Here is a 26,408-nt window from a genome sequence, read left to right as displayed (position 1 = left end):
CCGCGCGCGGCCTCCGCTGCCAGGCGCCCGGCTGCATGACGCTGGTTTCGGCGGGTGGCTCGCTGCGCGCCCACGTCCTGCGCAACCGCAGCGTGCTGCTGCAGTGGCGCCTGGCCCCGGCCGAGGCGCGCCGCGTGCGCGCCTTCGCGCTCAACTGCTCGTGGCGTGGCACCTACACGCGCTTCCCGTGCGATCGCGTGCTGCTGGGCGCCTCCTGCCGCGACTACCTGCTGCCCGACGTGCACGACAGCGTGCGCTACCGCTTGTGCCTGCAGGCGCTGCCGCTACGCGCCGAGCCCGCCGCAGCGGAGTGCGTGGAGTTCACCGCCGAGCCCGCAGCTATGCAGGAGATCGTGGTGGCCATGACGGCGGTGGGCGGCTCCATCTGCGTCATGCTGGTGGTCATCTGCCTGCTGGTGGCCTACATCACGGAAAACCTCATGCACCCGACCTTCCGGCGGCCCAGCCAGCGCAGGCAGGCATGAAGCGCGAGGCAGCCGGCACCACCTGCTCGAGTGTGCTGAGACCCCAGGCCCTCCGCCTGCTCGCCCTCGCCTCATTCCCTCACCCTCTTTAGGATCTCCATGGAGGGCCTGATGGAGACGAATAGGGGACCGGCTAGCCCACGCAGGGACCTTGGCATCATTCCACGACCGTGCCAGCCCCAAGTGTGCTGTCTGCCTCCCAGACTCAGGCTCTAGACTGGCCCATGGGCCGGGCTGGGGTGCTAGCCGTGTCCCGGGGTCTCCCCCATCTCCAAGGCCTTTATTGGGGGCGGCCAGAACATACGGTCTCTTCCAGCAAGCACTACTGGCACCCAGGATCTTCAACCTGAACTTCCATCCTGTGCCAGGTTGTCAAAGTTTGGCCATGATCATTGCCTGGTCACTTTGTGCTTTGCAGGTTGGTGGGGAGTGGCCTCTGGAGCCTGTTCCCATCCCACCTTACCCCAGTGGGCTTAGGTTAGCTTTGTGCCTTAGTATCTCTGGCCCACTGCAGGAGCCACCCACTATCCCTCAGCTGTCCACAGGGGTCTGTGGCCCTGGGACTAGCTGGCTTATGCATGCTTCAGGCCAGAGTCCCAGTGAGGACACACAGTCTTCGAGATTTTTCAGGAGCCTGGGGCAAGGGTACACAGGCCCTGTTGTGTCTTCCTATGTGGGTGTCAGAGAAGCCGAGAGCCATGATGTAGCTCAGCAGTCTGGGCCCCAGCATCCAGCTGCTGCATCCAGGGGTGAGTGTCCTCCACCTGGGGAGGCTGGGGAGTCACCTTTTCCTTTTGCTTGTACTGCCTTGATCAGGTCTTGGGGCAGGGGTGTTGGGGGATGGGAGCAGACAGGTGGTTGGGAGGACAGCATCGGATCCTGAAGGCAGAAGGTGAGCTGCCCGCCTTGCCTAGCCAGACCCTTCTCTGTGGTCTGGGTACCAAGCCTCAACCAATCCAGGAGACCTCAGTGGCCACATTGTGACCAGCTGTTCTAGCCCCAGCCCTTCTCACACTAGAGAGTGGAGAGCCTGAGATCTGACCTCAATGATGCTGCCCACCCTTCCACGTGGACAGAGGCTGGCCCTGCCCACCTTCTGGCAGACCCAGGCACCTGGCTGAGGTTGCCCAGCCACCTGGTGGTATTGGGCACTGGGAGGAGGAAGGCATTGCCCAGCTGCCCTTGAGCCCAGGCTCTGACCACTGGACTTGACCCTGGCTAATCCTCCAGTCTCACCCCAGCAACCACACCAACCCTGGGCCCGGCTGGCAGCACCCATGCCCTACCTCTTTGTCTTTGCTCTGCCCGCTCCCTGCGAGGCGCTGGTCAGTTGCCAACGTCTAAATGTCCATCACTCTCAGACCAAAACCACTGTCTTGCGTGTTTATTTGGGATGTAGAAGGGAGGGGTAGGGCTGAAGGAAGGCAAGGTGGACTCAGTTCCTTCAAGGGCCTCAAGCACTGGTCCTGTGGGGTTGGAGGGCAGAGTCAGCCCCAGTGTTCACTGGCATATGGACCTTGCAGTTATGGCAGGAGTACAAGCAGTATGTCTATACCTTGTCTGTCCACCCTCAGACCTTGGGAACACATCTCTTCTTGGGCCAGCTGTGTTGGGCAGGAGTGGGGAGGCGGCACTGGCTGCGGTTAGAAATAGCCCTGGCTCAGGGTTACCCACTTGAGCTGTGACAAGCAGCATTTAGGCAGCTCCAGGAGGGGTCCCCTCCCCAGCATGGGGCCTTCCTATGGGGTGTTAGAGCTGGATGGTAGGGGAGGATGAGAATGAACCTGGAGCTGTGTGAACGTGTACTGAATCACCACTCATTCTCCCCACCTGAAATGTCCTTGGGATACTCCAGAGCACCTGTGATGCTGAAGGAAGCAAAAGCACCCAGGCAGGGGTGAGCCAGCTCTGAGGAGTGACTCATCCAGAGGGAGTGGGGGTGTACTAATGGGCCTAGATTCATCAGAGGGGTGGGGGAACAGCGGAGTGGCTAGACAGCCAAGGCAGGAACAGGAGGGGTTTCCTGGTCCAGCCAACTCCTTCCATGCATAGTTCCTTAGGGGTACTATGCTAATTATGAAGTGTGTTCTAGTGTCTTTAGCCGGTAAAGGGCAGGAATGGGTGTCCTGGCAAAGCTGTCTGAAGTGCCCCCGTGTTCAACTTCTAGTTCCTTAGGCAGAGTTGGATTCCAGAGCTGGGCCAATATGGCCTCTTTTGCAGCTAAAGGTCCATGAGACTTCCCCAGGTCCTGGACTTGATTCAGCTTCAGATGGATGGGGGTTCCTGCTAGAGAAAACCACAGGCTTCTCTTATTAGTTATCTCTGAGGCACTTCTCAGAGACCAGAGTCCAACTCTGAATTTATAGAGCTGGAGCTGGAGTATCCCTACCACTGCAGGGAACATTGAACAAGACTTGGCCTGAATCAGGAGTCCAGACCAAGGGTGCCTGCATCTGAGCTCATGGTCATCCCTACAAACCACTCCTTTCCCAGGTGGTCACCTCTAGGGCCATCAGCCTCCCACAGACAGCCTGGTCCACATGGAAGGCTGACAGTCCCTCTCCTGAGGCTCAGCCAGAATGCCCCCAGACCCACCATTTCCTGGAATGAACTCTTTCTGTCTCCGTCTCTCATGGATCATGGAGACCATCTCTGACTGCTCCTCTGATTGCAGGCTCATAAGGTCAAGGTGGAGATGGGAGGGTAGATGGGTTACTCTTTTTGTAACCACCTCCCTCTTCCCAGGAGGTGATATTCTGAAAGCTTACTCTGACCTCATCTTTCTCCCTGATGTATAAAGTTCTTTATTTTTAAATATTTTCTTTAGTATTTTTATTTTATGTGTGTGAGTGTATCGCCTGCATGTATGTGAGTGCACCTGTGTCGTGCAATGCTGTGGAGGTCAGAAGAGAGCTTCGGATTCCCCTGGAACTGGAGTTAAGGATGGTTCATGGCCGCCATGTGGGTGCTGGGAATCGAACCCGGGTCCTCTGCAAGAGCAGTCAGTGCTCTTAACCGCTGAGCCATCTCTCCAGCCCCAGTTCTTAAGTTTTATATTGTTTCCACCTGGAGTTTTGGTTCTTTCTGCCTTATAAAAGAACCGTACAGGTGCTGGAGACCTCCGCAGCACTGTATGACGGGTGCACTCACATACATGCAGGCAATACACTCATACACATAAAATAAAAATAATAAATATTAAGAAAAAGAACCATACAGCTGGACTGAGGTGCAGCTCAGTGGCAGGATGACTGACTTACAGACACAGCCCTGGGTTCAGTCCTGGAAAAGAGTGGAAAGTCATGCAACCTTCTGGGGCCTTAGTTTTCTCATTTATTATTGAAATAAGTAAAAGTCCCAACTGTAGCTGTGCATGGTGGCACACACCTTTAATCTCAGAACTCAGAGGGAGATGGATCTCTGTGAGTTCCTTAGTGAGTTCCAGGCCAGCCAGGGCTACATAGTGTGACCCTCATCTCAAAAAATAAAAAACCCAAATCTAGCACAGTTGTTAAGTATCTAAGTACACACTTACCTAATTAGTAGAAGTCCCTGGGCTAAATCCCCAGAACCACATAAGGCAGGCATTGTGGTTAACACTCATGACTTGGAGGCAGGAGGATAAATTCAAAGTCATCATTCATATATATAAACTAGGGGGTGGGGGGCATAACCCAACTTACAGACCAACTCCATGGAGAAGAATAAGTCCACTTACTAGTCACCAAGCACTAAATTTTTCTATTTATTTGAGATAGGGTCTCACTGTGTAGCCCTGGCTAGCCTGGAATTCATTATGTATACCAGGCTGACCTTGAACTCTTAGATCCACCTGTCTCTGCCTCCCAAGTGCTCTCAGGATTAAAGGTGTGTGTTACAACACTTCTAATTCTTTTGATCCTGCTATATAGCTCAGGTTGGTTTCAAACTCACAATCCTCTAGTCTCAGCCTCCTGAGTGTGCATATTACAGGTATTTGCCTGCCTTCATTTTGCAGTCCTGGTCCTTATACTCCTGGTGGTGGTGGTGGTGGTGGTGGTGGTCCTCCTCCTCCTCCTCCTCCTCCTCCTCCTGCTCCTCCTGCTCCTGCTCCTCCTCCTTCTGCTCCTGCTCCTGCTCCTCCTCCTGCTCCTCCTGCTCCTCCTGTTCTTCCCCCTTTTTCCCCTGCTCCTCCTCCTTCTGCTCCTGCTCCTGCTCCTCCTCCTGCTCCTCCTCCTCCTCCTGCTCCTCCTGCTCCTCCTGTTCTTCCCCCTTTTTTACTTTTACTTATTTTTATGTAATGTGTATGAGTGTTTTGCATGCATGTATGCAAGTGCACCATGTGTACGAAATGCCCTCAGAGGTCAGAAGAGAGTGTTGAATCCCTTCGAACTGGAGTTACAGATGGCTGTTAGCCACCATATGGGTGCTGGGAACTGAATCCAGGCCCTCTGCAAGAGCAGCCAATACTCTTAACCACTGAGCCATCTTTCCAGAAGCCCCCCTTTTTCTTAAGGCAGTCTCATGTAGCCTTGGCTGGCTTCAACTCACTATGTAGTCAAGGATGAGCTGGAACTTCTGCTCCTCCTGCCTTGACCCACCCAGTGCTGGGATTACAGACACGCACCACAATGCTTGGCCTAATGCAGTATGGGGGATCAAATCCAAGTTTTTGTGTGTGCTACGTAAGTACTACCAACAGCTGAATCTGCAGCCTTATTTCACGGTTTCTAGGTGTATCTTCAGCTTCACTGGTCTACCCTACAGTGACAAGTTATCATTAGTCCCACTCAACATCTTTTTCCTTTTGGATACTATTAACATGATCTAGAAAAAACAAGTTGAGGGACTGGAGAGATAGCTCAGCAGTTAAGAGCACTGGCTGCTTGCTGGGGGTTCGAACCAGCGACCCCCTGGCAGTGATGATTGGGGATGAGTAAGCACGCCGTTCGCCAGCCCACGCCGCCCCAGTACCGGGGACACTCAGACGCAATGGGGAATCTAGTCAAGCAGAGACTCATTTATTGCAAGTGTTCCAGGGCTTATAAAGGCACCTGGAACTCCCCCCCCCCCAGGGTGTATCTTAAGGATGGTCACGCGCTGATCATGCACCCCTCAGCAGTGCGGAAGTATTCCTCAGACTTTCAAAGCAAGCCAGGCCACGCCCCCAGTAACTTCCTTTTGGACCTATGCAAAGTGGGGCCTTTAGGTCCCCACAGCTACTCTCACAGAGGTCCCAATTCCCAGCACCCACATGGTAGCCAACAACTATTGGAAACTCCAGTTCCAGGGGATCTGACACCCTTTTCTGACTTCCTAGGGCATTACAGGATGTAGGTGCACCTACCTACACTCAGGCAATACACTCATAAAATAAATAAATAAACAAGTTGATAAACTGTACCTCCTAAAAATGTTAAGCCAAGTGTAGTGGTGCAAACCTGTCATTCCATCATTTGGGAGGTGAGGCAGGATGACTAGGGAGTTCAAGGTCAGCCTTAGCCACATGAGACCCTATCTCAAAAACCAAAACATGGCCTGGTGGGATAGCTCAGCAGGTAAAGGTACTTGCCACCAAGCCTAATGAACAGTTTCCATCCCTGGGATTCACATGGTGGAGGAAGAGCTCTGAGTCCCAAAAGTTGTCCTTAGATTTCCACGAGTGAGTACACACACACACACACACACACACACACACACACACACAAAATTAGTGTAAACATTTTGTTTTAAATTTATATCTTTTGACAGGCATGGCAGCATTTTCCTATAATCTTAGCACTCAGCAGGCTGAGGCAGAAGGATTGCAAGTTTGAAGCTAGTCTGAGCTAAGTAGTAAGGCCTGTCAAAAACTCAAAACAGGAACTGGATAGATGGCTCTGTGGCTAACACCACTGGCTGCTCTTACAGAAGATCCAGGTTCCGAGTTCCCAGCACCCACATGGTAGCTGACAACCATCTGTAACTCGAGTTCCAGGGGATCTGACACCCTCTTCTGACTTCCTTGGGCATTGCACAATATGGATGTACTTACATACATGCAGGCAATACACTCACACACATAAAATAAAAATAGCAAATAAAATATTGAAAAATTCGAAAAACCCCTTTTCTACTCCTACATACTAACTCATGAATAATGAAAGTCTGTGTTTTCACAACAGTCCACAGACATGCTCACAACAGAAATATCTGTAATAGCCCCAAACTGGAAACAGCTCAAATGCTCATCTGCAAGTGAATGAATGGATTATAGCATGTCTAGACAATGGAAAGCAACTTGGCCATAAAGATGAGCCAGCTATTGAAAATGCAAGATTGGAAATAAGGGCTAGGTACAGTGGCACAATCTTGTGGTCCTAGTACTCAGGAGATGGAAGCGAGAGAACCAGGAGTTCAAAGTCATTCTTAGCCATATATCAAATTCAAGGCTAGTCTGGGACACAGGAGACCCTGTCTAAGAAAAGGAAATATTCAAAGATAAACCCCAATAATTATGCTGAGTGACAGAAATCAAACTCCTCCCTCCCAAACACCAGACATATGATTCTGTTTATATGTAATTCTAAAAAAAAAAATGCAGACTATACAGCCAGATGTGGTGGTGCATGTCTTTAATCCCAGCACTTGGGAGGCAGAGGCAAGCAGATGTCTATGAGATTGAAGCCAGCCTGGTCTATATCTAATAGAGAAATCTGAGATGGGAGAGATTGGTGCCTTGGAACTCAGGATAATGTATTCTGAGCACATTGGGGAAGCCATGGAGGGGTTTCATGTCCAATATGGAAACAGCTCTGTTATTTGTTGTGACTGCAAATGAAAATATATCTTCATCACGGGGCTGGAGAGATGGCTCAGGGGTTAAGAGCACTGACTGCTTTTGCAGAGGACCCGGGTTCAAGTCCCAGCACCCACAAGGCTGTACAAACTGTTCTTAACTCCAATTCCAGGAGACTCCAAAGTCCCCTACTGACCTCCGCAACATTGCACGACATGGGTGCACTCACATACATGCAGGCAATATACTCATACACATAAAATAAAAATAAATAAAATCCTTTTTAAAAAGGAAATATAGCCAGGCGTGGTGGCGCACGTCTTTAATCCCAGCACTTGGGAGGCAGAGACAGGCGGATCTTTGTGAGTTTAAGGCCAGCCTGGTCTACATAGTGAGTTGCAGGATAGCTGGGACTACAGGGAGAAAAAAAAAAAACAAAAAACCTGAAACCTATCGATTTTCATTTTTTTTTGTCTTTTTGAGACAGGGTCTCCCTGTAGCCCCAGCTGTCCTGGAACTCACTACGTGGACCAGGCTGGCTTTGAACTCACAGAGATCCGCCTACCTCTGCCTCCCAAGTGCTGGGATTAATAGCATGTGCTACCATGCCTGGCTTGACTTTCCTGCTTTGTTTTAACCCACTTTATCTGATGTCCCCAACAATTTATTTGGTAAATGCACTTATTTATGACTTTGTTATAGGGCTATAAAAGTTCGTGCCAACCCTTTCACAGTGGAATGTGTCTGTCAGAGCGACCTGACTCCGTGCTCTCAGACTGGTCATTCATATGTGGCTCATAAAATAAACTATCTCGTTTCTTTTGGAGAACGAATCACACTTTCCATCCACACTGCTCAGTGTTCTCCCTGGCTGCCTGCATTCACTGTTCTTCTTCCACATCTTACACTGTCCCATGGCAGTTGGTTGCCATTCCTGGCATCACACCAATTCACAGCCCTCTCCAAGCTGCATCCCCGAAGACCCTCGTGAGAAACAATGATCCTTACTTCCTAAGACTACTGGCGACTCCGAGTAGTTAAAGTGAAGGAAATTTGACCTTGCAAAGTTGGCTTCAGCCTAGAGAAAAGGCAAAACTCGTTGGTAAGCCTGATTGGCTGAGAACCAGTGTTTTCTATTTCTAATTCCATTTCTCCACCTCCCCACTTCAGTCCTCGTTGGCTGAGTTCTTTAGGGAGGTACAATCTAACAGGTACCTAGTACTGTCCTCTCCCCAGATTCCCCTTCTTATTGGTTCAGAATGAAAAGCCTTAGCTAAGGTATATTCTGGGGCTGGAGATTTCCTCCTTTTCACGTAGCCTGTAATTTTTCAACCCTAGAATTGGCTAAGAATGCTTAGACAAGTAGGTACTAGGTGCCAGCTTGGGAAGGTGATTATTTGATGAGATCTAAATGCATGTCATACGGAAAATGATATCTTTTTAAGATTTATTTTATGTGTGCGTGAATTAATGCCATGTGGAGTCCAGGAGAGGGTAATGGATCCCCTGGAATTGTAGGTGGCTGTGAGCTGCCTGACAGGAATGTTGTGAATCGAATTCCGGTTCTCTGGAGAAGATCACCGGTGAGGCCTTTTTTTTTTTCTCCAGACAGGGTCTCCCTGTAGCCCCAGGTGGTCTGGAACTCACAGAGAACTGCCTGCCTCTGCCTCAGCAGAGCTGGAATTAAAGGCGTGGGCCACCACACCTGGCTCCTCTGACATTTAAAAAAAATTTTATGTGTATTCGTGCATTACCTGCACATAGGTAAGTGCACCCGTGTAGTGCAATGCTCACAGAGGTCAGACAGAAGAGGCTGTCGGGTCCTCTGGAACTGGAGTTACGGACAGTTGTTAGCTGCCATGTGGGTGCTGGGATTTGAACCTGGGTCTTCTGCAAGATCAGTCAGTGTTCTTAACCGCTGAGCCATCTTTCCAGTCCCTTTTCTGACATTTTTAAACAAAGACAGTCTCATTGTGTAGCCCTGGCTGGCACGGAATATGTTATGCAGTCCAGATTGGCCTCAAACCCAGACAGATGTGCCTGCCTCTACCTCCCCGAGTACTGGGATTAAAGGTGTGTGCCATGCATCTGACTATTTTCTTACACCCTAAACCTCAAGCGAGGTCTCAGAAATCTCCAAACAACCCATTCAATTCACTTCCCACAGCCCCCACCCTTTCCTTTCTTCTTCCCTTCTTGATTACTTTATTAGTGTTCAAGAGTAAAAAACAATAGGGCAGGCAAGCTGTAAACCTTGGGAGCTTCGGGGAGCAGAGATGAAGTCATGCCTTTTTGGTTAGGGCCAAAAGGAGGTCTGCAATCAGCTGTAGAAAAGGGGTGAGAATGTCCAGAGTATCATAGCAGACATGCTTAAATTTTGGCCAGTACCAAGAAAAGACGAAAAGAGGAAAAAAAAACCAAAAAAAAACAAAAAAACTTACGCTTTTTGACTTAGAACTCAGAAAATCTGGCAAGCTTAGTAGTAAAAAGGTCCTGGCCTTATTTCTACCTTTTTTTTTTTTAAGTTTTATTATTTTTATTTTATGTGTATGAGTGTATTGTCTGCATGTATGTGAGTGCACCAGTGTTATGCAATGCTCCGGAGGTCAGAAGAGGGCTTCGGATTCCCCTAGAACTGAAGTTAAGGACGGTTCGTAGCCGCCATGTGGGTGCTGGGAATCGAACCCGGGTCCTCTGAAAAGAGCAGTCAGTACTCTTAACTGCTGAGTCATCTCTCCAGTCCTTATTTCGACTTTTTTTGAGATGGGGTTCTCACTAGGTAACCAAGGAAGCGATCCTCCTGCCTCAGTCTCCCGATTAGTTGGTCAAGAGGAGCCAGCTTTCTCACCTATTTTTAAAGTCTTATTTTTATTTTATTCCTATGAGTGTTTTGCCTGCATGCACCACGTGTAGTGTAATGCCTGCCCCTCATCTATAGTTTTAACTCACTTTACATTTTAAAGGTCTGAGATGGAGGGTTCGTTAGCAAGATGGGAGGCGAACAGGATCACAGGTGCGTCTGGGGACTGGCGCTCTTACTAGGGAGGCAAGACCAAGTAGGAAGAGGAGGTAACCGGAGAGAGCAGCGTATCCGCACCTACTTCAGGGAACCGATAAAAAAAAAAAAAAAAAAAAAAATCTCAGGGGAGGATGAAGAGATGGCTCAGCGGTTAAGAGCCCTGGCTGCTGTTGTAGAGGACCGGGGTTCGGTTCCCAGTACCCACACGGTAGCTAACTGTAACTCCGGTTCCAGGGGATCCAACACACTCTTCTGTCCTTCACGGACACTGCGCGACACCGGTGCACTTACACACAAGCAGATAAAAACACTCATACACACAAAATACAAACAATAAAATATAAAAAAAAAATTTTTTTTTAAGTCTCAGCGGACCTTCGCCACGCACTTTTCCCACACACCGCAGCGCTTAGAGCGTCATTCCAAGCGACGGCCACGGGACGTTATGACGTCTCAGACGCTGTCGTGGCGCGGATGACGTGACGTCAGACGCAGACAGGCGGCCCAGCGGCTGCTCGGGACGCCCGTAGGGTGGTGTTCTCAGCAGATGCCGCGTCGGGCCGCCGCTCGCCCGCCTGCGCCAACTGCACTGTGCCGGCCGGTCGGACCACGGGCAGCGTGAGGCAGCGCCCGCGTCCCCACGAGTTACGTCGCCGCCACTTCCGCGTCGCCCATTTCCGGTCATCGCCATCTTGCTCTCGCGGAAGCTCGCTTCCGGGTGGTAGGTCGGGAGCCAGTGCGGCGGTAGTGCGGCCGGCACCATGCCGTCGTCGCCGTTGCGGGTGGCGGTGGTGTGCTCGAGTAACCAGAATCGGAGCATGGAAGCGCACAACATCCTCAGGTAGTGGGAGCTGCGCCCCGGCCCGCGCGCCCCCGCCCTCCCTGCTTCCCGCCCCCAGGTTCCACTCCAGACTCCCACCCTGCTCTGGCTGGGCGGTGAGTGGGGCCACGCCCGGTCACGTGCTCTTGGACCCCGTGGCTGGGGATCCGAGCGTGCGGCGCCCTCAAGTGGGGACAGTGTCACGGCGAGATCGGTTTCGGAACCGAGACGCTCGTGGTCCCAGGAACCTCAGTAGATCCAGGAGGCGGGGTGCTATTCGCGGTCTGCCCTTATGCTTAGTCTGAGCTGGCGGCCTCTAGGTTCTGGTCAGTGTCATGGGCCAGGGTGGGAGCCGTGATCGGAGGTTGTCTTTCCCGTGTGTGACGTCATGCCACATTCACTGGAAGGCTCTCACCACGTCCTATCAAGATGGAACGAGTCTGGAAGTAACAGCAGTGACCCGACTTGTTGACGTCAGGATTGTGTTTGCTGACTCTGTTGGCAAGTCTCTTGTACAAGCCACACCCCCTACCCAAGACTTCCAGTGGGTAATTTCTGGAACACTCGATTCGATTGGTTCACATTTCTTTGGGACACAGCTATGTACAGTAAGTCATTCCTCCCTGGTAGTATTTTTCTCCTCAAAATGAGAAACTCACTCCTTGCATTACAGTTAAAATGTATAAATTTTATCTTTTTTTTTTTTTTTTTTTTTTTTTTTGGTCTTTTTTGAGACGGTCTCCCTGTAGCCCCAGCTGACCTGGAACTCGCTATGTAGACCAGACTGGCCTCGAACCCACAGAGGTCCTCCTGCCTCTGCCTCCCAAGCACTGGGATTAAAGGCGTGTGCCACCACGCCCGGCTATAAATTTCATCTTTGATAGTACAATAGAAACGTCTTTTTCTCCCGAAGTTAACTAGTGAACTTTAATTTTTTATTTATTTTTATATAACGGATGTTTAATATACCATCACCAATTCAAATGCAAAAACTGAAAAATACCAAGTCTACACTATTCGTTTCTGGTAGCATTTATGTATTACTTGAAAACATACATTTTATTCAGTTTCATTGTATGTTAAGCTGACAACTTTGAATATAGTATGCATCTTAATTTTATGTTCTGAATGTGAAGGTTGTTTATTAACAATGTTAAACTATCAAAGTTTACTGTATAAAGAGCTATACAGAAATCAGAAACACACTAGCTTGAGTAAGCTACATATATAAACTATGATATATGTGGAAGACATTCATTAATTTAGTCTTTGCTTCCAGAAACTGGTCTGGATGCCTGATGTATGAGGCATGGGGCCTGGTGCTGTGGAGAACTAAAAGAAGGCACAACCCTGCTCCTGAGTTCCGAGGTCACACTGAGCTAGCAGTAAAAAATATGCAATGGCTTCACGAATTTGCGTGTCATCCTTGCTCAGGGGCCATGCTAATCGTCTCTGTGTCGTTCCAGTTTTAGTACATGTGCTGCCGAAGTGAGCACTATTTCTTTCTTTCTTTCTTTCTTTCTTTATTTATTTATTTATTTTTAACTGTATGTGTATGCGTGCAATGCCCTAGGAGGTCAGAAGAGGCTGTTGGATCCCCTGGGACTGGAGTTAACCTTGGTTGTTAGCCTCCATGTGGGTGCTGGGAATCCAAACCAGGTCTGCTAGAGCAGTCAGTGCTCTTAACTGCTGTAGCCCTCTCTCCAGCCCCAACAATCCTATTATAGTGCACCTTTAACTGACTTCCTTGGGAAATGAGACATATCATTCACCTCAGTGGTGCTTTGTTTTGTTTTTTTGAGACAGGTTTCCCTGTGTAGCCCAGGCTGGCTTTAAACTCACTCTACTGCGTTTTCATTGCTGAGATTTCGTTTTTTAAAAAATATTTTACTATTTTTATTTTGTGTGTATGAGGGTATTGCCTGCATGTATGTGAGTGCAATGCCGCTTCAGATTCCCCTGGGAACTGGAGTTAAGGACTGTTCGTAGCCACCATGTGGGTGCTGGGAATCGAACCCTGTTCCTCTGCAAGAGCAGTTAGTGCTCTTAACCGCTGAGCCATCTGTCCAGCCCCTCATTGCTGAGATTTCTAATGGGTGCTTACCACCACACTAGGTACTCCCTCTTGTTTTCCCAGCAGGCAGAAGTGCTAGTTGGCTACCATCTGTTAATTCTAAATTCAGTTATTCTGCTTGCCACACAGACCAAACTATTCACTCAGTGTTTTGTTTTCTTTTTTTGCAGATGGTGGCATGCTTGAATTTAACAAATCAATGTGAAGGTTTTTTGTTTTTGTTTTTAAGCTTTTTGAGACAGGGTCTCCCTGTATCCTAGGCTGACCTGGAACTCACTATGTAGACCAGGCTGACCTTGAAGTCGCAGAGATCAGCCTGCCTCTTCCTCCTGAGTGTTGTGGGTTTTTTTGTTTTTTAAAAGGATTAAAAAAACAAAGTTTCTGTCTGGTATGTGCATGTGAGTGCTGGTACCCCAGGAGACCAAAAGAGGGTGCTAGATCTCCTGGAGCTGGAGTTACAGGTGATTTTGAGCTACCCCATGTGGGTCCTGTGACCTGAACTCCTGTTCTGCAAGTTAAGAACTCACTTTAACTGTTGAGTCATCTCTCTAGCCCCTGAAGGTAGTTTTTATTCACATGGTAGAATTATATTGTGTTGGGTCTTCATTAATCTGTTAAGTGTGGCACTAGAAGTATTACATTTAAGCAAAAGAATGCAAAGTTCATACCCCTGGAAAAATTTTCCCAAAGAAAGCAAAGATTAATGTCTTTACTTCATAACAAGACTTGCTGATCATGATTCTAAAAGCTCTTCTACTCTGTGACAAAGTAGGGTAGAGCCCTACAAAGAATGTTTAAATTGTTTTTTAATTTAAAAATATTTTTCTGTGTATGAGTGTTTTCTTGCATGTATGTAATGTGTACTGGATGTGTGTCTGGTACCCATAGATGCCATAAGAGGGCAATGGATCCTCTGGAACTGGAATTAAACAGATGGTTGTGAACTTCATGTGGGTGCTAGGCACTGAACCTGGGTTTCTCTTCAGGAGCAGTAAAAGCACTTAACCACTGAGCCATCGTTCCAGCCCCATTTTTTTCATTCTTTCTGTTTTTTTTTTTTTCTCCAATGCTTGTATATATCCGTGCCTGTAGCGGTTGGAGGACAACTTTGGTTGTCACCCTTAGGAGTACTGTATCTCCTTTGTGACAGGGCTCTCTCATGAGTGCTAGAAACCAAACTTAGGTCCTCATGTTTACATGGCAAGTGCTTTACTAACCAAGCCATCCCTCAGGGCACCCCCCTTTTTTTTAAGACAGGGTCTCATCTCACACTATAGCTAGGGTGGCCTTGAAGTTTTGACAGTCCTCCTGCCCCAGCCTCCTTTCTCAGATTGCAAGTGTAAGCCACCATGCTGTGCTCTTTTTTTTTCCATTTATTTAAAAAAAATATTATTATTTTGGTCTTTTTGAGACAGGGTCTCCCAGTAGCCCCTGCTGGCCTGGAACTCACTATGTAGACCAGGCTGGCCTTGAACTCACAGAGATTAAAATTTGTTATTTTTATTTTATGTGTATAAGTGTATTGCCTGCATGTGTGTAAGTGCACCCATGTCATGCAATGTCTGTAGAGGTCAGAAGAGGGCGTTGGCTCCCCTGGAACTGGAGTCACGGACAGTTAGCTACTGTATGGGTGCTGGGAATCAAACCTGGGTCCTCTTCAAGAGCAGCCAGTGCTCTTAACTGCTGAGCCACCTCTCCAGTCCCCTCTTTTTCATTTTCATACATTGAATTGAAATACATTAATTCATATTGAATAACGAGGGTGGTTACAAAACTGTTAGTAATCCAAAGGGATTCTGTACAACTATGCATTTTCTCAGTCTCCCATACGTGGACACTGGATGATTTTTTTCTTCAGTGCCAACATTCTTGTGTCATGTAAATATCTTTGCACAGGTTTTGGTTACTCTTCTGGTGTAAATTCCTAGAGGTGAGATTGCTGTGCCAAATAGTAGGCATGTTTTACATTCTTACACATTTTTCCAGGGTGCATTCCTGAAAAGTTTGTATTTAAACTATTAGCTGCCTAGTTTGCTTTCTTTCCTTCCCCCTCCTCCCTTTGTTTCACCAAAACAGAGCTGGGCGTGGTAGCACATGCCCTTAATATCAGGCATATCTCTGTGAGTTCAAGGCCAGCCAAGGCTGCATAGTGAGACTGTCTCAAAAAAACAAAACAGAAAAGGTCTGGGCTCTCCTGTTTCCGCTCTCCTTCTACAATCTCTTCTGCACACTGCGCATGCTCCCACCACATGATGCCAGCCACCATGCTCAGACACTACAGGAAGCCTTTCCAGGTACATAGTGTCAGCTTGGACTTTGCAGCCGCTGAAAATAGAAGCCGAAACAAACCTCTTTTTTTTGTAAAATAGCCAGCTTCAAAATTTAACAACCCAAAACAGCTAAAATCAAATCATAAGCCCTAGGAAGCTTTGACAAAGGAGAGTAGACTCAGAGCGGCCCCTGCAGTGTGGAGATGGCAGCCTTTGATGGCGACGGCTTGGGAAGCCTTGCTAGTGGGACTATAAAGTGGTTCTGCCTCTGTGCTGGATAGTTTGGCAATATTTATAAATTACCTAGTAATTCTAGTTTCCCATATGTGTAAGCTGTCATATGAATAAGAATATTCATTGTACCTCTATTCATAATAATCAAACAGTGGAAACAACCCAGTTGTTTCCTGGATGGATTAGTCAGGATGTATCTATCTTTCCGAGATGTATCAATATATTGTTAAGTAAAAAGAAGACATGAGACAAAGGGAATAGTACACTACATTTTGGATCCTATACTAATTGCATACGGAACATGCATGCTATGAATAATTAGGTCTCTGCTGGGCACTTAGTGCGAATAGCTCTACCTTTCATTTTTATATCATATACTCTGCGTGTCTTTTCAACAAACTCAAATTTCACGCTTTAGAAAAGGAAAAAAATGTTCATTTTGCTTGCATATGCAAAAAAATCTATTTAGAAGGATTTATGGAAAACTGATAACTGCTTGCCTCAGGTGCCAAATTGGGCCTCTAATGGGTAAATTTTACTTTACTGCCTTTTGCGTTTTTAGATTTTTGAACTCTGTAGACATCTATATCAGATAATTAAAATTACAGCTAAAAACAAAAACAACAAAAAATAGAAAAGGCAGTTTATTGGGTTTGCCTCTAGAGGGCAGCAGGCTTAGGAAACTGGACTGCTGCCCGGCCTTTTTGCCTTTTTTTTTTTTAAATTGGATGTGTAGTGTTTTGCCTGCTTTTGTATATAAGTACACCATGTGCATGCAGTGCCTGTGGAGGCCAGAATAGAGTATCAGATCCCCTGAAACTGGAATTACAGATATTAGCCGCCATGTGGGTGCTGGGAACTGAACTTGGGTTCTTCCCAAGAGCGGCCAACGCTCTTAATCACTGAGCATCTTTCCAGTCCCCTTTTGTCCTTTAAAAAAAAAAATTTTTTTAATGTTTTTTGGGGAAGAAAGATTTCATCTTTTTGGGGGGGAGGGGGTCTTTTTTAGAAAGGATCTCCCTGTAGCCACAGCTGGCCTGGATTCACTGTGGAAACCAGGCTGGCCTCGAACGCAGAGATCTGCCTGCCTCTGCCTCATGAGTGCTAGAACTAATGGTGTGCACCACCACGCCAGGCAATTTAAAATCTTTTATTAGTTAGGCTTGTAGTTTGCACCTATAGTCCCAACTACCCTAGACTACACTCTCAGCCCTGGAAGCTGTATTTTCAATTATAGAAACTCAAAATGGCCTAAGGATGTAACTCAGAGGTAAGTACTCCAGTAGCATGCTCAAGGCTATAGGGTCAATCCCTAGCACCTCAAGAAAAGAAAAAGGTGGAGGGGGGCTAGGGCTAAAGCTCAGAATGCTTGTTTACCATGCATGATGTCCTAGGTTTAATCCTTAGCACCCCATTAAAAATAACTGTATGTGCAGTGGTGTATGCCTATAATCCCAGCACTTGGGATGTGGAGGCATTAGAATCAGAAGTTCATTGTCGTTGTTGACTCCAGAGAGCTGAAAATTAAGACCAGCCTGGGCTATATGAGACCCTGTCCAAAAAAGAGAAATTTGAATGGATTACTGAACTGTCAGCTTTCCGAGATAGCCAAGCAATGTGTACTTGGGAAGTAGCCCAGACTCTGTATGGCTAAGGCCTAGGGTGGGAGAAACAGGCTCAGGAGTGTTGGTCTGGTGAGTGCCTCTGTCAGGAACTTTCTCAAAGCCATTCAAGTTAATCTTTACAACTCTGTGTGTGGGTGAGTGTGTCTTTGTGGTGTGTGTAGGCACATGTGCGTGTAGGGGTATATGGAGGACAGAGGTGCTTTCCACTATTGTGTTCCACCTTATTTTTTGAGACTGTGTCCATCACTGAATCTGGAGCTCACTGATTGGCTAGACTGACTGACCAGTATGCCAAGTGCTCTTGTCTCCACCTTCCCAGTGCCAGGATCACAGGTGTGTGCCACTATGCCCAGCTTTCATGTGGGGCCTGGGGGTCTGAACTCATGTCTTCATTTGCAGGCAGACACTTTCCTAGTGAGCTGTCTCCTGGCCCCTGTCTTCACAAACTTAAGATACCATACCTAATAAAGGCGAAGAGAGCAATGCCAGGGTGTGAGCCCAGAAGACTGATCATGATTGATGAGTACAGTCAAAACATAGGATGGAAGAACACAGGAGCCTGAGAATCCCAGGGAGTGGGAGAAATAGAGTCATCCACAGGTCCTTGATTTGTGAGAGACTGAGATGCCAGTGTCATAGTGAACACTTGTCCTGGGCCACTCTGGGACAGAGGGACTCCAAATGAGACCAAGCCTCAGCCACCAGAGTTATGCCATCAAGTGACTGGTAGTACCTGACACAAGGTTTGAACACAGGCCACTTGGGGTGCCAGGAGTTCCTCCCTGGTCTTATGTCACATTACCCAAAACCTCTTACAAGGGGATGGGATAAGCTGGGATAAAAGGCATGCGCCACCACGCCCGGCCGCCTTGTCAGGAGTATTTTTATAGCATTCACTGCTTTTATGTAAAAAGCAGATTGTCACCATACAAGATGGGCTGTTGTACCCATCAGAAGCTTCAGAGAAAGCAAAGCTTCTGTTGCTAATTAGCCTTTTTCCCACTTGGGAAGAGCTTTTTTGGGAAAAAAACTGCATTTCAATTTATTTTTAAATTGGGTACTTAGAAGTAGTAGTTCAGAAAGTTGGAGGAAGGGAGATCAGCAGGCCCCCAGACATTTAATTTCCTAATGGGATGACTGGCCATATGGGGAGCTGGCACCTGTAATCATACCCTCAGCATTCTCACTTTTAATCTTTTTTAAAAAATTTTATTATTTTTACTTTGTGTGTGTGCGTGTATTGCCTGCATGTAGGTAAGTGCACCCACGTTGTGCAATGCCCTCTGAAGTCAGAAGAGGCTGTGGGATTCCCTGGGACTGGAGTTAATTACAGACAGTTGTTAGCTGCCATGTGGGTGCTAGGATTCGAACCCGAGTCTTCTGCAAGAACAACCAGCGTTCGTAACTGCTGAGCCATCTCTTCAGCCCCACTTTTAATCTTATGTATTATTTGTTTTTTATTTTTTGGTGGTTTTTTTTTTTTTGGTCTTTTTGAGATAGGGTCTCCCTGTAGCCCCAGCTGTCCTGGAACTCACTATGTAGACCAGGCTGGCCTTGAACTCACAGAGATCTGCCTGCCTCTGCCTCCTGAGTGCTGGGATTAAAGGCATGCGCCACCAGGCCTGGCTATTTTTATTTTATGTATATAAGTTTTGCCTACATGTAAGAATACTTGTGCATGCGATGCCCATGGAGGCCAAAAGAGGGCATCAGATCCCATGGAACTGGAGTGATGGGACAATTTTTAGCCGCCACGTGGGTGCTGGGAACCAAACCTGGGTCCTCTGCAAGAGTATCCAGTACTCTTAACTGCTGAGCTAGCCCCCCCCACACACACCTTCTCAAGATGAGTCAGGTGACTGTGAGGTCAGGTTGTTTTGGGGTGTTGTAATTGGAGGAGTATAAGCAGCTTAAAATGGGGACTGTTTCATGTGGAGACTGTACCAGCCTTACATGCTGGAGCCTGGTGCGATCACCCTGAAGTGCTGGTCAGTTCTACCCTTTCCTCTCAATTGCTTTTGGGGATCTGCTTGTATTCTATGAGTGTGTGGCGTGTACTTAACATGCCTCTGTGTCTCCTACCTCACATTATTTTGAGATGTTGAGTGTTGGAGACTGGTCTCAAAATTCTGGATACAGTCAGTTCTGACTCAGCCTCCTGAGTAGCTGAGACTTCAGGCCTATGGCACAGTGCCTGGCTTTATACTTCACTTTTATTTATTATTTATCTATCTATCTATTTATTTATTTATTTATTTATTTTGATCTTTTTGAGACAGGGTCACCTTGTAGCCCCAGCTGGTCTGGAACTTGCTATGTAGACCAGGCTGGCCTCGAACTCACAGAGATCCACCTACCTCTGCCTCCGAGTGCAGGATTAAAGGTGTGCGTCACCATGCCCGATTTCCATTTTTTTTTTTAATTGTATGTGTATGTGTATATTGCCTGCATGTATGTATGTAAGTACACCCGTGTTGTGCAGTGCCCTTGGAGGTCAGAAGAGATGTCAGATTCCCCTGGAACTGGAGTTCTGGGTAGTTGTTAACGGCCATGTGGGTGCTAGGAACAGAACCCAGGTCCTCTGCAGGAACAGTCAGTGCTTTTAACCACTGAGCCATCTCTCAACCACTGGGCCATCTCTCCAGCCCCTGTACTTTACTTTTAGTACTTCAAAGGAATGTCCAAAAAGAAATGAACCCATATATGTAGGCTTTTTTGCTTTTTCTGTTGTTAAAATGATGCTTAAGGGCTGGAGAGATGGCTCAGCAGTTAAGAACACTGACTGTTCTGGCAGAAGACCCAGGTTCAAATCCCAGCACCCACATGGCAGCTAACAACTGTCTGTAATTCCAGTTCCAGGGGATCCAACGTCTTCTGTCCTCCATGGGCATTGCATGACATGGGTGCACTTACATACATGCATGCAATACATGCATACATATAAAATAAAAATAATAAATAAAATAAAATGATGCTTAAAATTCCTTTATATTGGATCTGAGGCAGTTGAAGAATCTTTTGGGAAAAGTGATGTCAGTTATTTCTTGGTCTGACTCAAAAAAAAGTGCCTTCTTGAATACCTAGTTCACTCATTATTTAGTCACAAGTTCACAAGTGGCTTTGGTTGTAAAACAAGATCTTTCACTTCGCAGCCTGTGAAGAACATGCCAGGATTTGGAGCAGAGCTGCAGTTCTTCAGACCCACACTGAAAAGCTTTATTCAGCTGGCGGCAAAGTTTCTTCCTGGTCACTTCAGACGTTGAACTCACTGTGGACACTATTTTCTAGTCCTTGTGCTTCTCAGTTCCTGTCATAATGCCTATTCCCTGTGCAGTGTCTCACATGTGGGACCCTCCAAGGCCTTGCTCTTCTCAGACCCCCTTCCCTTCTGCTTAGGCACCACTAGCTTCTTGCTAGACCTTAACTCCAGTCATTTCCCTAGTTTGATCTTTTTATGAGTTTGTGTGGTTTTTGTAATGTAGATGCTATTTAACATTCATATCTGTGTATTTTAAACATTGACTTGAAGAGGCAGGACTTTGTACTGTGAGCCCTAACCCTAGCACTCATGCAGAGCATACCAATGGCAGGTTCTGAAATGCGTATACGAACCATACAAAACAAAGGACTAGGCCATGGAAGGATGTGACAAGGAAATGACCTAACCTGATGGTGCTTCTCTGGACCATGGGCACCCTCATGGTAAACCTGCCCCAACATAGGTAGAGTGATTGGTGAGATGTGGTTACTGGTGTTCAGGAGTGAGTTCACAACAGGGAAGCAGTGAGTGCTTTTGGACCCCTTGTGTCCATGATTCACAGGGCCTGCTCTTGTCTCATACCACATACTCAACTTAAAAAGGAGATGGGGGAGCTGTGCGTGGTTTTGCATGCCTGTAGTCCCAGCACTTGGGAGGCAGAGGCAGGCGGATCTCTGTGCGTTCAAGGCCAGCCTGGTCTACATAGTGCCAGGACAGCTCAGGCTACAGGGAGACCCTGTCTCAAAAAGACCAAAAACAATAAAAAGGAGATGGAGGGTTGACACAGTTTACCACCAAGGAGCAGGGTTACTCCTGTGGGCCCAGTGGTTTCAGTAATATTCACCTCATTTTCTTGATAATGCATTTTTATTCTTTATTTTTTACATTTTCTGATCCCTGAGGTTGGAATGCAGCTTTGACGTAAATTACCAGTACTCTACATCTCAGGGTCAGGGAGTCCCAGGAGGCTCTCTACTCAGCCACCTTTGTTTGTGTCTATGGTTTTTTAAATTTTTTTGGTTGCGGTAAGATCTCACACTTGTAGCCCAAGCTGGCCTCAAACTTGGGACAGGCTTTCTGCCTCAACCTCAGGTGCTGGGATTCCAGGCACCTTACTGTGTTCCTTGGCTTCACCTCAGTTTCTTTAGTGCTGACCTCTGCCCTTTACAGGTATCAGGCAGGTGCTGGGTGCCCACCAGTGATCTTTCCATTGGCTCTTGTCTTGATGGCTTTGTCTTTGAGAGGGAGAGGGAACAGAAAGGGGGGGGGGGTTGTAGTACTGTCAATTACACAGAGGCCTTGTATAAGCTAGGTAAGTGCTCTGCCATCTCTGACCCCTTTTCTGTTGAGATAGGTTCTTGTTTAACTGCCCAGGCTGGTTTTGAGCTTGGAGTCTTTCTGCTTCAGCCTCATGAGTAGCTGAGATGACAGGTATGTGCTACCACACTCCGTTCTTGTTCACATTTCCCTGAAAAATGCTTCTTTGATTGTACATTATCCCAGTTCCTGAGGAAATTGTTTCAGATTTAGGTTAAGGGGCACCCACTGCTTGGCCCTTCTCAGGAGGACATGTTTGTTAAGTGTCCTGTCACCTGTCCTGTGTCGTCTTTCCAGTCCCAACCAACAGCCTGACTTTGTGGCTTTCCAGCTCACTTTTTATTGGGAACTGTAGTTATGATTCAACACTGGAATTTTAGCATCCTTAGATTTATTTTTGTATCTCAGGAATATGTGGACTGAGGGTTTTTAATAATTCCAGAAACCTGGTTGTATAGCTCAGGGCATCTCAAGTTACAAGAACTGATTCAGCTTTTATCAACCTTAGTGCCCTCAGCTGAGGTGTTGAACTTAAATGTGAACTATTTTTGTTGTTTTGTTGAGACGAAGTCTCCCTGTAGCCCCAGCTGGCTTGGAATTTGCTACATAGACCAGGCTAGCCTCAATCTCACAGAGATCCTATGCTCTCTGACATGGGAGGAAAACTCATTGCAACACCTAATAGGCAACAACTACCCAGAAACAGACCTCTGAGATTTCTGCTTTTCTCCTTTTCCTCCTCTTCGTCCTCCATCATCATCATCATTACCACCACCACCACCACCCAGTGTCTTGCTATATATTATAGCCCAGTGTAGCCTGAAATTCATGATCTTCCTGCCTCAACTCAAGTGCTGGTGTAATAGGTTTGTGGGTGGGTTTGTGGGTGAGAAGCAATAGCTTCTCTCACAAGTGAGATGGAGTATCATTTTATGTAAGGCTCATTTCTTTGTCAGTGACTTCTGTTCATGTCATCGCTCCTTCTGTGGAATTTTTAGTCCTGCTACTTTTGTGGTGGGTCTTTTTGACATTGGGGTTGGATGAGTGTGGTAGGCAGATGATCTGTACATGCCAGGATGTTGATGGTGAGCAGCATTCATGGCCTTTGCAGTAGCACCCTTCCCAGCTGAGATAGTTAGAAATGTTTTAGGACTTCCAAATATCCTGAGTGCAATAAAAAAAAAAAAAAACAAGCAAAAGCCAGGCATGGTGGTACACACCTTTAGTCCCAGCAGTCTGGGAGGCAAGGCAGAGGCAGGTGAGTCTTTGTTATATAGGTTTACATGGGGAGCTCCAGCCAGGCAGAGCTAGGACTGCATCGTGAGACCCTGTCTTAAAAGGGGGGGAAAAAAAAAGAAAAAAAAAAAAACGGCAGCAGCTGGATCTGATAGCACAACTTCAAGGCCAGCTAAGTATACATAGTGAATTCCAGTTTAGCTTGAGCTATATGATGAGATCTGTCTCAGAACAACAGCAACACATACAAAAAAGCTTTACACAATGGTGCTTTTTGAAAATCAAAACTTTTTGATACAATGCTGGCCTGGGGGAGTGTTCAGTTACTGATGAAAACTGGAATGCCCCCTGAGCCCTTAGTTGGAGTTCCTTCAGAGATAGAAGTTTTGTGCTTTATAAGTATAAAACTGGAATAAGAAGTCTTACATACTTTAAAACATAAGAATTGTTAAGTTTAAAAGAACCCAATCTCTGGCCAGACCTGGTGGCACACATCTTTAATCCCAGCACTCAGGAGGCAGAGGCAGGAGGATCTGTGAGATCAAGGCCAGCCTGGTCTGTAGTGAGTTCCAGGCCAGCTGTGGCTGTGGGGAGACCCTGTCTCAATCATTCAATCCATCAATCAATAAAAGGACCCAGGTTCTGTCCTGAATTAACTTACTGTGCATGTACCTGTTGAGACAGACTTAGTGATGATGACAGTGGAGTGTGAAGTCCACTGATTACGCACGTGAATGTCTGTTTGGAGGAGCTCTTCCTTCTCTTGGTGCAGATGTAGCTTGCAGGACTGCTCAGCTCACAGGGACATAATTAGGTTGGGGCACAGCTTTTGAGCATTTTCCCTGGTTTATCAGAATCTGCAACCTGCTATGTTCCATGAAGGTCACTGTAGCTGTTGTGGCTGTTTGTCCCCACAGAACCTCCTGTGTGCCTGAATCTGGATTGCTAGGAAGTTGGTCGGATGACTGCAGTGTTCTAAATTTCATAGCCAGCCTTTTGAGTTTAGAGTAACAGCTTTAAACACCTACAGTGTTCACATGTATCCATGTGGTGTCAGGTTCTCTTCTGATTGGATTTACTTAGCTTTTATGTATTTTGTTACAGAATTCTAAAAAATCATTTTAAAGTTTGGTTATAGGCCTGATGAGATGGCTCAGCAGTTAAGAATACTGGCAATTCTTGCAGAGGACTTGAGTTTGGTTTCCAGCACCCACATGGCAGCTAAGAGCTGTCCATAACTTCAGTTCCAGGGAAATCTGACGCCATCTTCTGCCCCTGTAGGCATTGCACACATGCAAACAATACAGTCATACACATAAAATAGTAAAAAGCGGGGAGATCGCTCAGTCAGTAAAGTCCTTGTCCAGCAAGCATGAGGACTGAGTTCAGATTTCCACATCCTCCTAAAAGCCAGACGTTTTGTGTGTCTGTGTGTGTGTGTCTCTGTGTGTATGTGCCTGTAAAACCGTAGCCCTGGGGGTTGGGTAGGGACAGGTAGATCCATACAGCTCATTGCATTGGTGTTCTAGTTTATTTGCTGTGACAAAATACTCTGACCAATACCAACTTGGGGGCGAAAGGGTTTATTTAAAAGGCTCATATCTCCCAGTTCACTGTTCATCAGGGAGCCAAAGGCAAGAACTCAGGGCAGGAACCTGGAGGCAGGAGCTGAAGCACAGTCCATGGAGGAACACTGCTTACTGGCTTGCTCCTCTAGCCCCTGCTCAGCCTGCTTTCTTATACAATACAGAACCACCTGCCCCAGGAATGGCACCATCCACAGTGGGCTGGGTCCTCCTGTATCATTCAGCATTCAAGAAAATACCCCACAGACATGGCCACAGGCCAGTCCAATATTGGAAATTTTCCAGTTGAGGCTCCTCCTACCTAGGTCTGTCAAGTTGACAGATGAAGCTATCTAGTAGGGACAGGTAGATCCCTGCAGCTCATTGCATTGGCCAGCCAGTCCAACAAAGTTGATGAGCTCTAGATTCAATGAGAGACACCCCCCCCACCGAAAATATATGCGATAGGTGCAAGGTGGAGAGTGGAGGGCAATACTTAGTGTTGTAGCCTCAATACACATGTGCACAAGCCCACATGAACATGTGTGTACACAATAATTTTTATTTTTGGTTTTTTGAAACAGTTTCCCTGTATCTACAACTAGCCTGGAACTCACTATGTAGACCAGGCTGGCCTTGATCTCAGGGATATCTGCCTGCCTCTGCCTCCTGAATGCTGGGATTAAAGGTGTGTGCCACTATACTCAGCTCAGAAAAGGACTTTTTTTTTTTCCTCCTCCCAGTACCCACATGGTGGCTACAAACTGTCCTTAACTCCAGTTCCAGGGGAATCCGAAGCCCTCTTTGGACCTCCAAGGCATTGCACAACACGGGCGTACTCACATGCAGGCAATACACTCATGTACATGAAATAAAAATAAAATATTTTTTTAAAAAAGACATTTTTAAACCAGGCGTGGTGGCACACGCCTTTAATCCCAGCACTCAGGAGGCAGAGGCAGAGGCAGACGTATCTCTGTGAGTTCAAGGCCAGCCTGGTCTACATAGTTCCAGGACAGCTGGGGCTACAGGGAGACCCTATCTCAAAAAGGCCAAAAAAAAAAAAAAAAGGGGGACATTTTTAAGGCATGTGTTAAAATACATGGGCGGAGGGTCTGTGTGCATTGGAGGTTAGAGGACAACTTGAAGGAGTCAGTTCTCTCTTCACCATGTGGTCCCAGGGATTGAAATGAATCTTACACAGTAAGGCGCCATCTTGCTGGCCCCGAAACATGGTTGTTTGTTAGGGGTTTTTTGTTTGATTTTTTTTGAGATGGGGTCTCCTTGTAGCCCCAGCTGGCTTGGATCTTACTTTGTAGACCAGGCTGGCCTTGATCTCCTAGATCTCACAGGCTGCTGCCTCTAGAACTAAAGGCATGTGCTACCACTCCCAACCCCAGCCTACCCCAAAGCTTTTTTTTTTTCAATATTTTTGAGACAGGGTTTCCCTATAGCCCCAGCTGGTCTGAAACTTGCTTTGTACACCAGACTAGCCTTGAACTCTCAGAGATCCACCTGTCTCTTCCTCCCAAGTGCTGGGATTAAAGGCATGCACCTCCATGCCCAGCCACTTTTTTTTTTATTTTAATTAAAAGAAGCATTTCATTACAACAGGATTAACCTATTCAATAACATTTTTCTGAGCTAGGGTACATCTTCAAAATTGGCTATAAATTTTTAGGTTTACATTTGAAGATCGGAAGTTATACAATATTGTACTCAGTATAAACCCTATAAGACATAAAAT

At 46.9% G+C, this 26,408-nt stretch overlaps 2 protein-coding genes, 1 long non-coding RNA gene and 1 other non-coding gene across 4 annotated transcripts in view; 3 read left to right on the top strand and 1 right to left on the bottom strand.

Moving 5' to 3' along the window:
• The window catches only part of Fndc10 (fibronectin type III domain containing 10), a 28,317-nt gene extending 26,464 nt beyond the window's left edge, over positions 1-1,853 (top strand). The window contains exon 2 of the mRNA XM_029555827.1: positions 8-1,853. Coding sequence (XP_029411687.1) covers positions 8-485 — 478 coding nt within the window. The 3' untranslated portion in view covers positions 486-1,853. The remainder of the gene's footprint in view (positions 1-7) is intronic.
• An 8,986-nt stretch (positions 1,854-10,839) lies between these two features.
• Positions 10,840-26,408, top strand: part of Ssu72 (SSU72 homolog, RNA polymerase II CTD phosphatase) — a 38,912-nt gene continuing 23,343 nt past the window's right edge. The window contains exon 1 of the mRNA XM_008852601.3: positions 10,840-11,102. Coding sequence (XP_008850823.1) covers positions 11,023-11,102 — 80 coding nt within the window. The 5' untranslated portion in view covers positions 10,840-11,022. The remainder of the gene's footprint in view (positions 11,103-26,408) is intronic.
• LOC115067615 lies at positions 11,135-13,431 on the top strand. The gene is made up of 3 exons (XR_003847002.1): positions 11,135-11,689; positions 12,361-12,569; positions 13,326-13,431. It is a non-coding gene; the product is annotated as an uncharacterized LOC115067615 (long non-coding RNA).
• On the bottom strand, positions 12,470-12,577 carry LOC115067622. Its single transcript, XR_003847006.1, has one exon. It is a non-coding gene; the product is annotated as a U6 spliceosomal RNA (small nuclear RNA).

The sequence above is a fragment of the Nannospalax galili genome, unplaced genomic scaffold (assembly GCF_000622305.1).
Source record: "Nannospalax galili isolate Female #2095 unplaced genomic scaffold, S.galili_v1.0 scaffold806, whole genome shotgun sequence".
Taxonomy (NCBI): domain Eukaryota; kingdom Metazoa; phylum Chordata; class Mammalia; order Rodentia; family Spalacidae; genus Nannospalax; species Nannospalax galili.
The sequence above is the reverse complement of the archived record's forward strand: the minus strand, read 5'-3'. Positions and strand labels throughout refer to the sequence as shown.